Below are 15429 nucleotides of genomic sequence, written 5' to 3' on the forward strand. Positions count from 1 at the left end.
TAAATGGCAGACTATAACAAAAGGCGCAATAACCATTTTAGAAGGCCTTAAATTAGGGAATGGAAAAAGGGAATAGTGATATGGGGTACAGTGATTATTGAACTTTAAAAGGCTATGATTAAATGTGAGCTCTAAATATTTCAAAGTAAAAACGCAGCACTGTGCACTTTTTTGTGGTTCCAGAGCAGTTTACAAACAATGAATTGTACATTTATGCCAGGCAATTGTTTATGATCCGCTGATGAATTTTGACTGTTTACTATATTTACTTAATGTATTTCAGACTTGCTTATAATTACCAGTATAGCATTATGCATAAAATCAGTTCCCCTTTAGGAACTCGAGCTCCAGCAACCTCTCTCAGGGATCGAAAGCCCGTACCGCAGTTTCCTCCCCCAGGGTAGAGGGCTCGACACTCCGCCTCTCTTCCTACGAGGAGGTTGCTGTGGAGACTGTCAATGAGGCGGGGGACTTGCCTTTGTCTCCCCAGTATTAGGAGTTGTTGGAGGTAGCTACTCGCGCTGTGGCTAAGTTAAACATCGATTGGCCCACCAATAAACAGGCTGCAGAAAATCAAGCTGGATGAATGCTTTCAGCATACTAAGCCAATACCTCCACGCCCGTTTTCTCCCGATCTCCACACTGAGGTGTCGAAATCGTGGTCTAAGCCATTCTCGGCCCGCATCTTCAGCCCCGCTTCTAGCCACTATGCTAATGTGTTGGGGCTGAATGAGAGCGGTTACAGAGCGATGACTCGGGTCGGACAGACGCTCGCGAGCTATCTGTCGCCCAGTTCGGCATCGTCCCTGAAGACCCCGGCACTGCCCTCAAAGCCGCTGCGTACTACATCTAGATTGGTAAGCAAAGGGTACATGGCAGCGAATGAGGCTGGTGCATGTTTGCACACCATGGCGGTGTTACAAGCCTACCAAGCCGACCTGCAGAAGGAGCTAGATGAGGGCGAGGAGATTAAGTCGGAGGATATCACTGAGCTCCGCAAAACTGCTGACTTGTATCTCCGTGCCGCCAAAGAGACTGCCCGCACCATCGGCAAGTCTATGGCAGCACTGGTGGCCACAGAGAGGCATTTGTGGTTGACCCTGTCTGACATAAAAGAGAAGAACAGGATCTTCCTCATGGACGCCCCACTTGCACCCTCTGGCCTGTCCTTCAGGCTAAAAAGTCCTGACGCTTCTGGCTCAGGACTTCTGAGGGCAAGTCCCTCTGGGGAAGAAGGGTGTACACCTCATCATATGGTGCCCGTCTCTCCTCAGTGCCCTCAGGAGATCGGTCTGTCAACCCTGCCACCTCCAAAGCTTCAGGGCACAGCAGTCTCCAGCGAGTGCTTCCCTCAGCCTCCGCCTGGAAACGTAGAGGACCTGCGTGGCTCGCCACCTCCACGGAGGTCTCTGGAGCAGCTAGATCGGCCATCCCCTGCCGGTCCTCCGCTTCAGGGCACCGAGCTAGCAGCTCTAAGTACACCAGAGGTCAGTCTCGAGAGACTGCTTCCCTTAGTAGACTATTTGGCAGCATGGAAACTTCTAAATGTGAAGAACATTTGTTCCAAATGTGTCTCAATGGGTCCTGCACACTGTAGAAAGAGACTACCGAATACAGTTCGGCTCTGCCTCCACCTCGTTTCAACGGGGTCATTCACACCCTGGTGGGCCCCGAGCAGGCTCTGGTAATGGAACAAGAGGTAAACACTCCATCGAGGTGGTCCCTCCTCTCGACAGAGAGTTCGGGTTCTACAGCCGTTACTTCATTGTTCGAAAGAAGGATGGGGAGTTGCGACCCATTTTAGATCTGCTCCAATTGAACCGTTCAGTCATGCGATGCTCACTATCAAATAGATTGTGTCTCAGATCAGGTCCAAGGACGATAGATCTAAAAGACACATACTTCCATGTCTCTATCCTTCCCCAACACAGGAAATTCCAGAGGTTTGCTTTCGAGGGCGAAGCTTACCAATATCAGGTTCTTCCGTTCGGCCTTGCACTCTCACCCCGCACTTTCACGAAGTGTGTGGATGCTGCTCTGGCTCCGCTGCGAATCCAGGGCATCCGCATAATCAATTATATCGACGATTGGTTGATATTAGCTCAAGACTAAAGGCCAAGAAAAGTGTGCCTTCTCCACTACAGAGAACCACTTATCTGGGCGTGGTGTGGGATTCGATCCTCACTGCAGTCGTGAGAGTGATAGAAGGTCGGTCACTCTCTGTCAAGCAGTTTCAAAATCTGCTGGGGCTGATGGCAGCTGCATCCAACGTGATACCTTTTGGCCTGCTGTACATGAGACCCCTACAGTGGTGGCTCAAGACCAAGGGGTTTTCCCCAAGGGGCAACCCACTTCGCATGCTCAAGGTCACGCCGCAATGCCTACGTGTCTTAGACATGTGGAGCAAACCCTGGTTCTTGTCTCAGGGCCCAGTACTATGAGCTCCTTGCCATTGCATAATGCTAACGACGGATGCGTCCCTCACTGGTTGAGGAGCGGTCATGAGTGGCCGCTTGGCCCGTGGTCTGTGGATTGGTTGCCATCTCTTGTGGCACATCACCTGAAGATGCTGGCGATGTTTCTAGCTTTGAAACACTTCCTCCCAGACCTAAGAGGCCACCATGTGTTGGTGCGCACTGACAACACAGCGGTGGTCTCTTACATCAATCACCAGGGAGGTCTGCGTTCGCTCCCCCTTTACAGGCTGGCACAACAGATCCTTGTGTGGGCCCAAGGGAAACTCCTCTTGCTGAGAGCAGTTCACATCTCAATCAGGGATCAGACATCCTGTCGAGGCAGGGGCCGAGGCCCGGGGAATGGAGACTCCACCTAGATGTTGTGGGTCAGATTTGGAGAGTGTTTGGCCAGACTGAGGTGGATCTGTTTGCGACTCAGGAGACATCGCACTGTCCCCTCTGGTTCTCTCTGACTCATCTCAGCTCGGACTGGACGCCATATGGTACAGACTTGGCCGAGGCTTCGTCTGTACGCCTTTCCCCCGAGGGGTCCCTCTGCTGCTAGTAGCCCCATTCTGACTGGGCCGAGCATGGTTCTCGGACCTGACTTCCCTTCTCGACAACTCTCCATGGGAGATTCCCATCAGGAGGGATCTCCTCTCACAGGGCACCATCTTCCACCCCCACCTGGAGTTGTGGAAGCTGTGGGTGTGGCCCATGAGGGGGCACAGCTCATAGCCTCCGGTCTCTCAACTGAGGTTGTTGAGACCATTCTCCAGTCCAGAGCTCCCTCCATGAGGAAACTGTACGGAAGCTTTTCACTTCTTGGTGGGGAGACCGCCAGCTCGACCCAGTTAACTGCCTGGCTGATTCAGTGCTGGAGTTCCTGCTGGCCAGATTCTCCGCAGGGTTGAAAGGAAGTCGAACCAGCTATTAGTGTGCTATGGTCCTCCTAAGAAGGGTCTTCCTGCCTCTAAATAGACCCTCAATCAGTGGATTGTGGATGCCATTTCCCTCGTTTACGAGTCCTTTTAGAATAACACTACTTTATCTTATGCAGGAATTTTGGACACATTTGAGAGACTATAATTCATTATTGAGTCATCTGTGATTAATGCTGACATCAGACGTGAGCTATTTTAAAACTGTTTAATCTGATTTGGTGTACTGATTCAACTGGTTAAATAAAAAGAATGGGTTCAAAAGAATGATCAGCTAAGAACCAGAAAACAGCATGCTTGCTTTATGCTGCCTCAATGTGCTATCTGATTTATTGTAAATACAAGTTTCTTAGTCCTAGAAATTGGACATGAATGGCGTCTCAAGGTAGATCATTTTTATACCAGAGTTTCCGAGTCGGCCATAAGCTAAAACATGGCGGAGGGGACAGACATAGCCCTGGCTGTAGAGCTGTAAAGTTTTATTCATTTTTTTCCCACAATGTATACTTTGCTTTCTCTTGCTATTACAGTCATGTATATTTACATATATGAATGACCATTATGTGCATATTACAAGCAGAATATAGTGCAGTGAAAGGATGCTACATTTTATTCAAAACCTGTAGGACATTGGCTAAATATCCTCTATACAATTTGGCTTTATTCTGCAAGAAATAGTCAAGCATGAACTGATAAATGGGCCGTTCATTATGACTCCTGTTCTTTCTGACAACAAACCACTTGAACTTGAAAAACTCATAATTACAACTTCAAAAGTAGGGAAATATGGAAGTAGGAAATGTCGGATTTATACAGGAAAACTCTTTATATTTGAGCAGATGTTTGCACATCTGTGCATCTTTCTATATCATTTATTGCCTCATTGGGTTTGTTAAATACTTTGTAACTGTCCCTGCTCTATTGTGTTTGTGGAGAGTGAAATCAGAGTCTCCAGAAGAACAAATGCTAGAGTACAAACTGAAAATAGTTAGTCAGCAGCACAATCTTTAGATGCACAGAAGTGACTCTTTCTGTATTTTTGCATGTATGTGTGTCTACAAATGGAAAAGAGGTCTGTGTGTGTGCCTCAAAGTGAGATTGTTTATGTCAAGTGTTTTCACATGACAAAATATATTTGCATACCATGTATTTAATGGCAAAACCCCCTCAAATTAATGAGGTCATTTAATATCTTGCATCATTATGCACAGACACATTGATATCCATTTGGAAGAACCCTGGATCAAATTATACAACATAGAAATAGCCGTGTAAGGGCAGGCTTTAGAAAACAAAAGTGACTCCAGTTTCAATCAGTTTAGAGCTGGAGAGTGAAAATTTGAAAGAAATTCAAACTGAAAAATATTTTATTTTAAACATTTGAACGTGCTGATATCCTTTATGAGTCTTTGAAGGAACAAGTAAAAATGGCTTACCAAACGCTGAGATTTTTGTTGCTCTACTTCATACTAAAAGGTGAGTTTAAAATCTTATATTAAAGATCTTTGTTTTATACACACTATTATTGCTTTGTTTTAACAAAATGTTACTTTATTTGCACTGTTTTGTCTTACATGTTTGCCTTCTCTCATTCAGTTTTGTCTTTTTAACCCATTAATTTTTGACTAAATTATGAATTTCATTGAATATGTGGGCTTATCTATTCCCCATGACCCACAGTAACTGCCATAAAGCTCTGGTCTCCTCCCGGATGGATGATTAACATGCCGTGTCAATATGAATATGAGGCTCGAGGAAGTATCCAGCAGTTGTCCCTACAGTGGAGAAGCCCCAGGAACCAGCTGCTCTGTCACCTGATCAAGCACAAAACGTACAGCAACTGCACAGCTGGATATTCAGTGCACTACAACCCAGGGAATATTACTCTCATCATCGCTGAGGTGAGGCAGGAGGATTTTGGGAGGCACGTGTGTTCTGTGAGCAAGCTTCATGAATTCTCAGACTTCAGCATTGAATTATACCAGAAGGAAGGTGAGGATGGTGCATTAAATTAAGTCGCATTAATATTTTTTTTTTTAACAGTGATACAACAGTTATGAATGCATGAACTGTATCAAGTTCTGTAGCCTATAGCTCACAGTGTGAAATCTTGTAATATGTTTAGATCTCTCTGCTGTATTACCAAAAGGCAAGGTAGATCAGCCAGGTACAGTATGTAATTGTGTTCAATTAATTGAGAATTAAAATTTAAAGACCACTCATAAAATTTCATGGGTACAGTTGTTGAGGTGATATTTGTTTATTCATTGAGTGCCTAACTCTTACCCACAGGTTCTGCAAAGGATCATTTCTTCCTTCTAGGCTGCAGTCTTTTTGTGTCCATTTTTGGGTAATAAAACAACAATAATGTTCATCATCAGAATAATGTTCATCACAAGACGAATGTTTTACACTTTTTCTGAGATAGGGGGATGCTTGGGATTTATCCAGAATAAGAAGTCAGTGTTTTATTATTGTTTTTTTGTTTTTATATATATATATATATATATATATATATAAATACCACTGGATGGCAGTATACTCATAAATATCACAAAACACCGTTTTTAAGCTATGAGGTCTACAGTAATTGAGGATTGATGTTTAAATAACATTAATTAAATTTCTTTGTTTTGTTAAAAAATACAATAAAAGTGCAATATTTAGAAAAAAAATCTGCATATTAATTTGTGCAATTTTGTGTAAGTTAAAATATATAACACATAATGCATTAAAATAAAATCGATAGGATGGATGGATGGATGGATGGATGGATGGATAGATTAGATAGACAACACAAATCACATAATTCATAATTCAAATATGGGCAAAACAACTGTGGAAAATCAATACTATCACATTAACATAGCACGTTTGTCCCTATTTTATGGTCTTTTCTTAGAGTGTAATTTATTTATTTCATTATTAGTGCTGGTGTAAGCTAGATATTTATTTCTTTCAGGCCTATAAAACAAGCTGCTTTGCACATCATTTTTGTCACTAATTCAGAATGCAGTGTATTTATGCATGTGCATGTAAATGTGTTAATAGTGGGGGAGTGTTACGCCAAATCAGCATGTCAAATAAATGACAAAATAAATACAACAACACAAAGGTTTTAAAATACAGTGACATGTTGTTTACCAAGTTATTTGTCTTTCTGATGCTTGATTGATGCTTCTTTAATCAGAATTAATCTAGGATGTGATGAAATGACACTGCCAGAATGAACAGCGCTCATCTTTACAGACACATTGGCTTGTATCCATTATATGGGTCTGTGACATGAGCGCGCATGAAACAGTTTCAGCACATAAACACGTATGTGTGCCTGAAGGATTCTGGCCTGACATGCTTGCATCCTTTTCAAAGACAATTCAGCCTTAGAGCATTTAATGTTCGACTTGCTATTTTAGTCAAAGTTATACAACATATCACAAGGACACTAATAGCTGGAAACAATGGCACATGTTAGTACATAAAGATGCTGTGATAACAAATAATATTTTCATTGTTATAAATTCATTGTGGCTAATGCAAACACATTAAGTTCTTGGTTAATACGTGTCTTGAATTATATATTATATTTATAAATGCATAAAGTTGTAAATATGCTTGTATAACAAGAATGAAGAAGAAAAAGATAAGGCTTCCATTTAAACAAGATGCTCCAATAGTTGTACATGTGTAACTGGAATTAAGCATGTCATTTGAGATACTAGCGCTCTAAAGTACTGCACCATGCATAAGACATTAGCTTTGTTCATTTTAACCTGTCAGCACAGAATAATACATTGGGCCTTGACCTACAAATTAAGGGTAGTACATTTTTTTAAACTGTAGTGGTGCCATGGCACACTGATGGAATAAAATTACTACTGTGTGGTATATTTTACCATAGTATTTACACTATATTGATCAAAAGTTTGGAGTGAGTAAGATTTTTACTACTTCTTTTCTTCTTACTGTTCAGCGAAGACACACTGAATTGATCAACAGTGGCAGTAAATACATTTATAATGTTAAAATATTTATATTTCAAATAAATGCTGTTCTTTTGAACTTTCTAATTGCCAAAGAATACAACATGTATTATGGTTTCTACACAATAGTAGCAAAATCAGTATATTATTTCTGAAGTACCATGTGAAACTGGAGTAGCAGCCTAATAGCTGCTAAAAAATTCAGCATTGCCATCACATAAATAAATTACATTTTAAAATATAGTAAAAATATATAAAATATATTTCACAGTATTACTGTTTTTGTTGTATGTTGATCAAAAAATGCAGTCTTGGTGAGCACAAGAGACGTCTTTCGAACTTTCGAACAGTAGTGGATAGTGTTCATGGTACTTCAAGGTACTTCCAAGAATACCATGGTATTATCATGACAACTTGTCTAATTACCATAATGTTTTTATGTTTTACAGTTTTTTCATTTTTGCACTAATAATGGAACCTTGATGTCATTTTTCAAAACTCTAGACACAAAACTCAAAACAGTCATTATTTGTATCACAGGCTATCCAATATTCAAAACTTTGCATATTGCGTTCATATCTTTAAAGAAGCCTTGCATTTGCAGAAGCATTGGTTCAAAATACTAATTTATTATGAATTATCATAGGAACATTACTTTAGATCACCCACACACAAGATACCCATAGTTTCACTGTTTAGTTTTTAGTACAATCATTAAATATAGTTGTTCAAAACACATTAGGCAGCTTTCATTATGGTTCTACACATTCATGCATCATTGTAATAGACTAGAGAGAAAAGTACAGACACTGGAATCATTAAACTAATTTTTTAAATTATTTATGACAATCAACACAACAGGTTTTTCAAAAACTACATTTGGCCTACAGTAAAATGTCAACTGCAGTGTCCCTCACTGCATGTTTTTATCAACCCTGTCTTGTGGATTTGGCCACAGGTTCTCATCCACATCATAATGGATGTTTTCATTAGTTACGTAAACATCTTGAAAAAAATGATTGCATACATCATTGCATACATCATCTATTGCCTGGGGAAGAGGGACTTGTTTGTGAGGAGCCTATTGAAAACTTCCCAACTCCATGTGGAGAAAAACTCTATAGTCGGGTTACAGTAAGAAAAGGGGAGTATGGGGGTAAATACAAACTGTGGATGGGCCTGAAACCATGATTGCACTCAGTGCTGTCGCTAGGAATTCTGGGCCCATTGCACTGATTTTGCTATGGAGCCCCCCAAAATAACATTCAGTGGGGGGGTGGTCAGACCCCACAGAGAACATCGTTCTGGGCCCCGGTGCTCTCAAACTCTCCTCCATGTCATGGCCAGGTTACAGTAAAGCCTGCCTTATCCAAAAATATGAATGGTTTTCATAAGCTTCCAGCTCTATCACCCTCTAAAAAGACATTTACAGTAGGAAAAACAATTACTGATAACTATGATATAGATTTTTATTTTCTCCCAACAACAGGCATCTTGAAACTGATCATACCTGAACATACTCGGTCCTCTGTTGCTTCACTTTCATAATCTAAACATTTAATATTGTTCATCATTTTCCATAAAAAAAAACTATGCTTCAAGAGTAATGCAACTGTTACATAGCATTTTGAGCAGTTGTATCAATTGATAGTTAGATCATTGTAATGAAATGAATAGACACTCAATTCAGATGTAATATGGGAGGTGCATTTTGAAATAGTAATACTTTGTTGTTAAGTTGTGTCATTTTGAACCAGTGATTTTAGCTCAATGAACAAAAGATCTTTGGTTTATGTGTATTGAATCCAAGCATTTGAAAAAAGTGTTAAATAATTTGAAAAATTTGCATTTTGATCATCAGTTGTGAATTATGTGTGTAGAGTTTTAAAAAATGACATTAAGGTTCTGTTAACAGTGCAAAAATGATTGTAAAAAAACTGTAATAACCAACACACACGCACATGTGTGTGTGTGTGTGTGTGTGTTAGTGGAATATAGGAAAACAATCCACTGTAGTGCATGATATTCAGAGACTTACCATGGTAGCCATAGGAGACACCTTGTTGAGGGTGCTGTTGGGCCCTAGTAATTATCTGAAGAATCTAGGGTTTATGAGATTCTGGGGTAAGGAAGTATAATTTCATTTCAGAATTATGATTTGCACTCATTGTATTGGATGTTAAATGATAGAGCTGATAACATATGAATCATCAGATTCTCTCATTCAATTTGTTATATAACATCCACACAAGCTGTTCATTTACATCCCAACACAACTAGAAATATCTTACTTGACCAGACAGGGAGGGTGGTAACACTTTTCAGTGTATCTGCTGGATCCACAAAGGGTTCACAGATTAGGACAGTGTATTCGATTTCACACAACTGTTAGACTGACTAACACACACCCACGCTGTCTGTTGTGTTTTTAGAGTTGTTAGTCTATGTTTTATGTATTTCTTTCCCAATTTAATTTGCTCTTTTTATTTTAAATGTTTCATATGTGTTAACCTTTTTAGAATAAAATGAAATAGCATGGAGGGTGGTGAGTAAGGATAGCATAATAATGATTTTTAAGCAAATTTGATTACCTCAATACATGCACATCTTATAAAATATTCTAAATAGTTGTTTGTTTTGCTTTTTCAACCCATCTGATAGTGGTTAAGGTTGTAACATCAGACGATTTTTATTTACAAGGTTTGGAAGTTGTAGATTTCGAAATCTATGTGTTATGGACATTACGAAAACAAAAGATGTATTATAATATCTGCCTGGCGAGAAAAATAAATTGGCACTAAATAGCACAAATCTGGTCAAATAAGCTTCTTACAGCGATTGCCTGTTGGTTTTGTCAGACGGTTAAAACTTTTTTAAGTGTTGTTGAAAAATAAAAAAATCATCGAAACATAGAGTGTTTGCACCTTCCTACTTAATATTTAATCGTTAATAATCCGTAGGAAAGCCCATATGTGTGATGTGGAGAGTGTCGCGCACTCTGATTGGTCCATTCATCTGAAGCGCACATCATCTACAGACAGGCAGAGCGCATTCAGAGAGCTCAACACCCTGAAAGAGAGAGAGAGGGGCAACATCTTTACCGATATATTCATAGTTTTACTGGACAACAAATCTTAAACTTCACAAACCTGTCAGCTCAAATCGCTATGGATTGTCGAAACGTAAGTGAAGTCCGTGTTTATGTTTGAACAGCTTCAAAAAGAAACTTATGAATTGTGCAGATTTGTGGCAACAGACCAAATGTATGTTATATTACAGTGTTTGCGATATTCTATACATTTTCAAAAAGTCTGTTGTTTAAAAATATCATCAATTTCTGATTTCTAAACAGTTAAGGTAAAACTGAATTGTAAATGCCGTTGTTAGCCTAAATAATCCAGCAAGAACAACAATTTAGTTGAGTTAATATTTTAGGATTTACGGAACTGCTGGACACCAGTTATATTAAAATATTAAACTTACAAAATTAATTAAAAATTGAGAGAGAATCTGCATTATGATTATAGAGCCAGATTAATCAGCTAAAACCAACCATTATCTAAGTGACTGTTTACAACAAGAGGATTTAAGAGAACCTGCTGTACTCAATTGTATCAATGTCCTGGCAGAGGAATCACAGCTTGCACATAATATTTGAGGAATATTAAAAGTTTGACTGTTTATGGAAACATGATTATGGTCTTTTTTTCTTTTTTTTATCTGTTTATATTGATAGTGCAAAGAATGACACTTGGTAGTCTTAATTCTCAGAGAAATATTTCTCCACAGCTTACTGTATGAAATGATTGATATGCCTTAAAGGTGATGTGCTGTGTTGTGTGTGGTGAGAAGGGTCACTGGTTTGACGTCTGGTCTTGTACATTGTACATTGATAAGTGTTGATGTTCAGAATTGACATGTCTGTGTCTAGAAATACAATTTTTGAATGACTGATCATTTTATCACAGCTCAAACACAAGATTTGTGCTACTATTTCCACATTACATACTGATTAAAATGATTTGAAATAAACTAGAGATGTGAACTAAAGCTGTGAATAAACTAAAGCTGTGACTGGTTAATGTCAAGTTGGCAAAATTGTTCATTCCCATTTGTTTTACCCTCTCTGTACAGCAGGACGACAAGCAGTCGGTTGATTACACAAGTCATCCATTGCGTGGGCTTGGAATTGTGTGTTTGTGGGAGGGTTCAGAACTTTCTAGAAACAGCAATTATCTGTGTATAATTTGAAGATGTGGCTGTGACTGATGAGACAGATGGTCATTTGCATGTTCCAAACTGACGGGAGATCTTTCGGATGAGACATACAAGTAAAGTTCACACAAGATGTTCCTTGATTGATGATTGGATCAGCTCCCGTCATGCTTGAGAAAGCTCTGTTGCTGGGAAAATCAACAGATCTTTGATGTTGGATGCATATTTAAGAGCATGTAGGTAAAATATCAAAGGGGGTTTTTGAGACGAGGGGCTTTATGGTGAATGATCACAGAATAGGAGCCCTCATGTCCTTGTTTGTTGTGTAATAGATCATTGTTTATCCCTGCATAATAGTGCAGAAACCTCAGAGGAGCGTCAGGCTTCCACCTCACTCAGCTGGATCTTCACACTGTTAGTCTGCGAAGCTCCGAATGCTTCCAGCTTCAGTCCCTTGACTGTGATGCACCCCCAGCAGGCAGGGAAAATTATTCGAGCTGTCGGAAACTCGAGGCTCGCTAGGGACCGCTGACAGCTTGGATCCCACTGGATGAGGAGAATAAAAGAATCAAAGAAATCAAAAAAAAGAAATGTGCATTCCCCAAAACATAATTATTTACCTTTGAGATGCCGTGTATTTTAATGATTTTGATTCTGAGAGAAAGGGAAACTCTTTTAGTGAGAGAAACATAAAAGTTAATGGAATAGTATTAAAGGAATAGTTCACCAAAATAAGAAAATTCTGTTGCAAACATAAAGAAGATATGTTGACAATTGTTGGAAAAAAACCCCGATATGGTGACCATGACATTTAATAAAATATCTTCTTTTACGTTCCACAGAAGAATAAAAGGTTTGGAATGAAATGAGGGTGATGACAAAATTTTATCCCTTGAATGTTAGAATTTTATTTGTAGCAATTTACACCTGCTGGATGTTTTCATAAAAATGAAGCAGTAATATGAACAGTAATAGCAAAAGATTAAGTCTAAAAGGAATCATATGATGGATATATCATGCATTATAATAATACTATAAATGCTGAAAAGCTCACACATCCAAAAGCAACTCATACCTGTGCATGAAAACACATTTACTAAACCTAAACCCAGTGCACGGTTGCTCCCAAAGGCATTTTCTAATGGGACTGTCACCAAAAACTGGGCTGGTGAGAGTACCATTAAACAATTCCTTTGGGAGCAACGGAGTGTCGACTTTAGGTTTTGATATGACTGTAACAATACTTTAATACAATACCATTACCCACTCCAACAAACCACGCTGTAAAAGTGAAAAGATTCCACTACAATCTTTAGAAGAACCAACATATACTCTAATCGCAATTTCATAACTATTTTACATTTTAGTAAGCTGGTGGCTAATTCATTCATACAATTTAATACATTTTTGTCTGATCTGCTTACACCCCACTGGCAGTTAGGTTTAGAGGTGGGATTATGTTTAATTCTTTTTTCTTTTTTTTAACATATGTTTCAGTACAAATCACATCAAACAAATCCACCTCATAAAATAGTTAAGTTTTTTCATCAGATCAGAGATCAGTTTGAAAGAACCTCTATAGACACCTTCTGAAGGTACTTCAAATATCCTATTGTGTATTCAAGATCAATTTAGAATTTCAGTTTTATTATTTATAACCTTCCTCAAAGCCTTTCCATTGTGACAGGGTTAAAGAGGAACAAAGAGGATCTTTGGAGTTCTTGCAGGAACTTACTGGGTTCCTTTTTGTAAGTTCCTCAGAGACTTGCTCTGCAGTCTGCAATCATTTTACACTTGGTGTTCTTGATAAAGATTGGTCTCATGTGGTATTACATAGTGTGAAAGTTCGTTGACACTTCAGTGCAGATCTTGACAAGGAGCTGTAAGTGTTCTTCTGCCATGTAGTCATAGCTAAAATGGCTGACTGTGTTTTATCTGAACTGCAGGAAGGATGCACTCAGCCGCAAGATGAGGACATCATGGACATTCCCCTTGATGACCCAGCTGCAAACAAGGCTGCTGCTAAGATTCAAGCTGGTTTTCGAGGTCACATGACCAGGAAGAAAATGAAGGATGACAAGCCTAGAGATGAGGTTAGCAGCATGGGCACTATGTCAAAATACATTTGCAAAATACATTTGCAAAGGGACACACACACACACACACACAAAGAAAAACACAAAACCACACACACACAAAAAAACCAATTACACAATTCAATTAGTGTGATTTTTAAATCCATCAGCCAGTCTTGTAAGTCATTATCCAGTTAGTTGAATATGTGTGTGATTTTCTTTTCTTTTTTTTTCACTCCTGGAAAATCAAGGCCGATTGAAATACTAATCAATCTTAGATTATCTTTTAATCCATCTTGTACTGAAAGAATAATAACTATTAAAGCCATAAAGGTTCTTTGGAACTATTGTTATCACAAACTCTACACAATCATTTCTGTCGGGAATCAGAATTTCTCCAGCAGACGTCAGTATGGTTAAAATGGTATCCTAGCAATTCTGCCTTAATTGCTTGTTGCTAAGCAATAATACAGATGGTACCCAGTTAATGTCATGTGTGCACCCTTCTCAGTTGTATTGGCTATGTATGGTAATGCTTTAGACGAAAAGAAAGCTATTTTATAGAATTTCGATGAAATGCCTTTTGACAAATTTCTTGTTTTGAATGCAGCTGGTCTATTTCATGCATAGGAACACGACACAATCATTTGTAAATGCCAGCCTTTCATAAACATCTTTCAGGAGTTTTGTGCAAAACAAAAACATGTGTCATCTGTTTCAGAAACAACGAGAGCAGAAGTAGCTAAGAGGACCACCATCACCACCGCCCGATAGCACATCACTGCAATAACCAGAGCTCTTTTGTTTAAAAAGAACCCTTCAGCGTATGATATGAAAGCATCGACATCCAAACAACATGCAGAGTTTGCCACCTGACTAGCAGACTCTCTCAAACTTTCCTCTTCTTCCTTTAGCATTTGAGTGGCTGTTTCTGACTTGAAACAGGTTCACAGCATGACATTTTAAATTCGATTCATTTTAAGTTTGTTTGTGATCTGTCAGCTTTCAAATCTGAAGCGTTTTTCTTGTTGCTTCAAGCAAGGCAAGCCAAATACTCTGTCTGGAGATTTGTTGATTTGTTTGAAGTTGTGCTTTACTTCTTTGGCTGTACTGAATCTTACAATATACAAGTATGCATTGAGTCAGTGTTTTTTCTAGCATAAATTTTGTTTATGCCTGTTTAATAAAGCAAATTAAGTTCCTCATATAAGCTTTCTGTGTTCATTGGACCTGTTACTATTGGAATTTTTGTGTTGATGATAATAAATATGTTAATTAATGATCAGATATCTTTTTAATTAGTCAAAAAATGTGGTTTACATGACAAATATATGCAAGCTGTGTGATACACTGAGAATATTGTTCGTATTTCCAGACAGTGTGTGTCAGATCCATGTGATTCAGTGAAGTATTCCCACAGCTTAATCAATCTTTCAAACAGTGAGACTGTATCCTTCAAATAGCACAGATGTTCATTAAAAATGGATTTGCTCAAATGCACTCCTTGCGTGCTCCCCTGCCTGTGTGAATGTTTTTTTGGTGTGTGTGCATTTGTGTTTCTGTACCTGTCTATTTGTATCAGATCATCTCCTGGTAAAATACAGCATTTTTATCTTGTGTTCTTGTAGCTCAACTAGTTGAGCATGACATAGCGGTGCCAAGGTCACATACTGATAAAATGTATAGTGCATATGTGCTGTAAGTCACTTAAAATAAAAGCATCTGCGAAATGCATACAGATAAATGTAATGTAAATGTC

General features: G+C 38.9%; 1 protein-coding gene across 1 annotated transcript; it reads left to right on the forward strand.

The window, feature by feature from the left end:
- The first annotated feature begins 10395 nt into the window (after positions 1-10395).
- nrgna (neurogranin (protein kinase C substrate, RC3) a) lies at positions 10396-15429 on the forward strand. The gene is made up of 3 exons (XM_079416773.1): positions 10396-10562; positions 13542-13688; positions 14392-15429. Exons 1-3 carry the CDS (start codon positions 10548-10550, stop codon positions 14410-14412), a joined length of 183 nt encoding a protein of 60 aa, XP_079272899.1. The 5' UTR covers positions 10396-10547; the 3' UTR covers positions 14413-15429.

This window comes from Barbus barbus, assembly GCF_936440315.1.
Source record: "Barbus barbus genome assembly, chromosome: 5".
In the NCBI taxonomy this organism is placed as follows: domain Eukaryota; kingdom Metazoa; phylum Chordata; class Actinopteri; order Cypriniformes; family Cyprinidae; genus Barbus; species Barbus barbus.

Coding starts and splice junctions, on each gene's coding strand:
- nrgna (XM_079416773.1), top strand. Junction 13,689..14,391: donor ATGACAAGCCTAGAGATGAG/GTTAGCAGCATG, acceptor CATCTGTTTCAG/AAACAACGAGAGCAGAAGTA.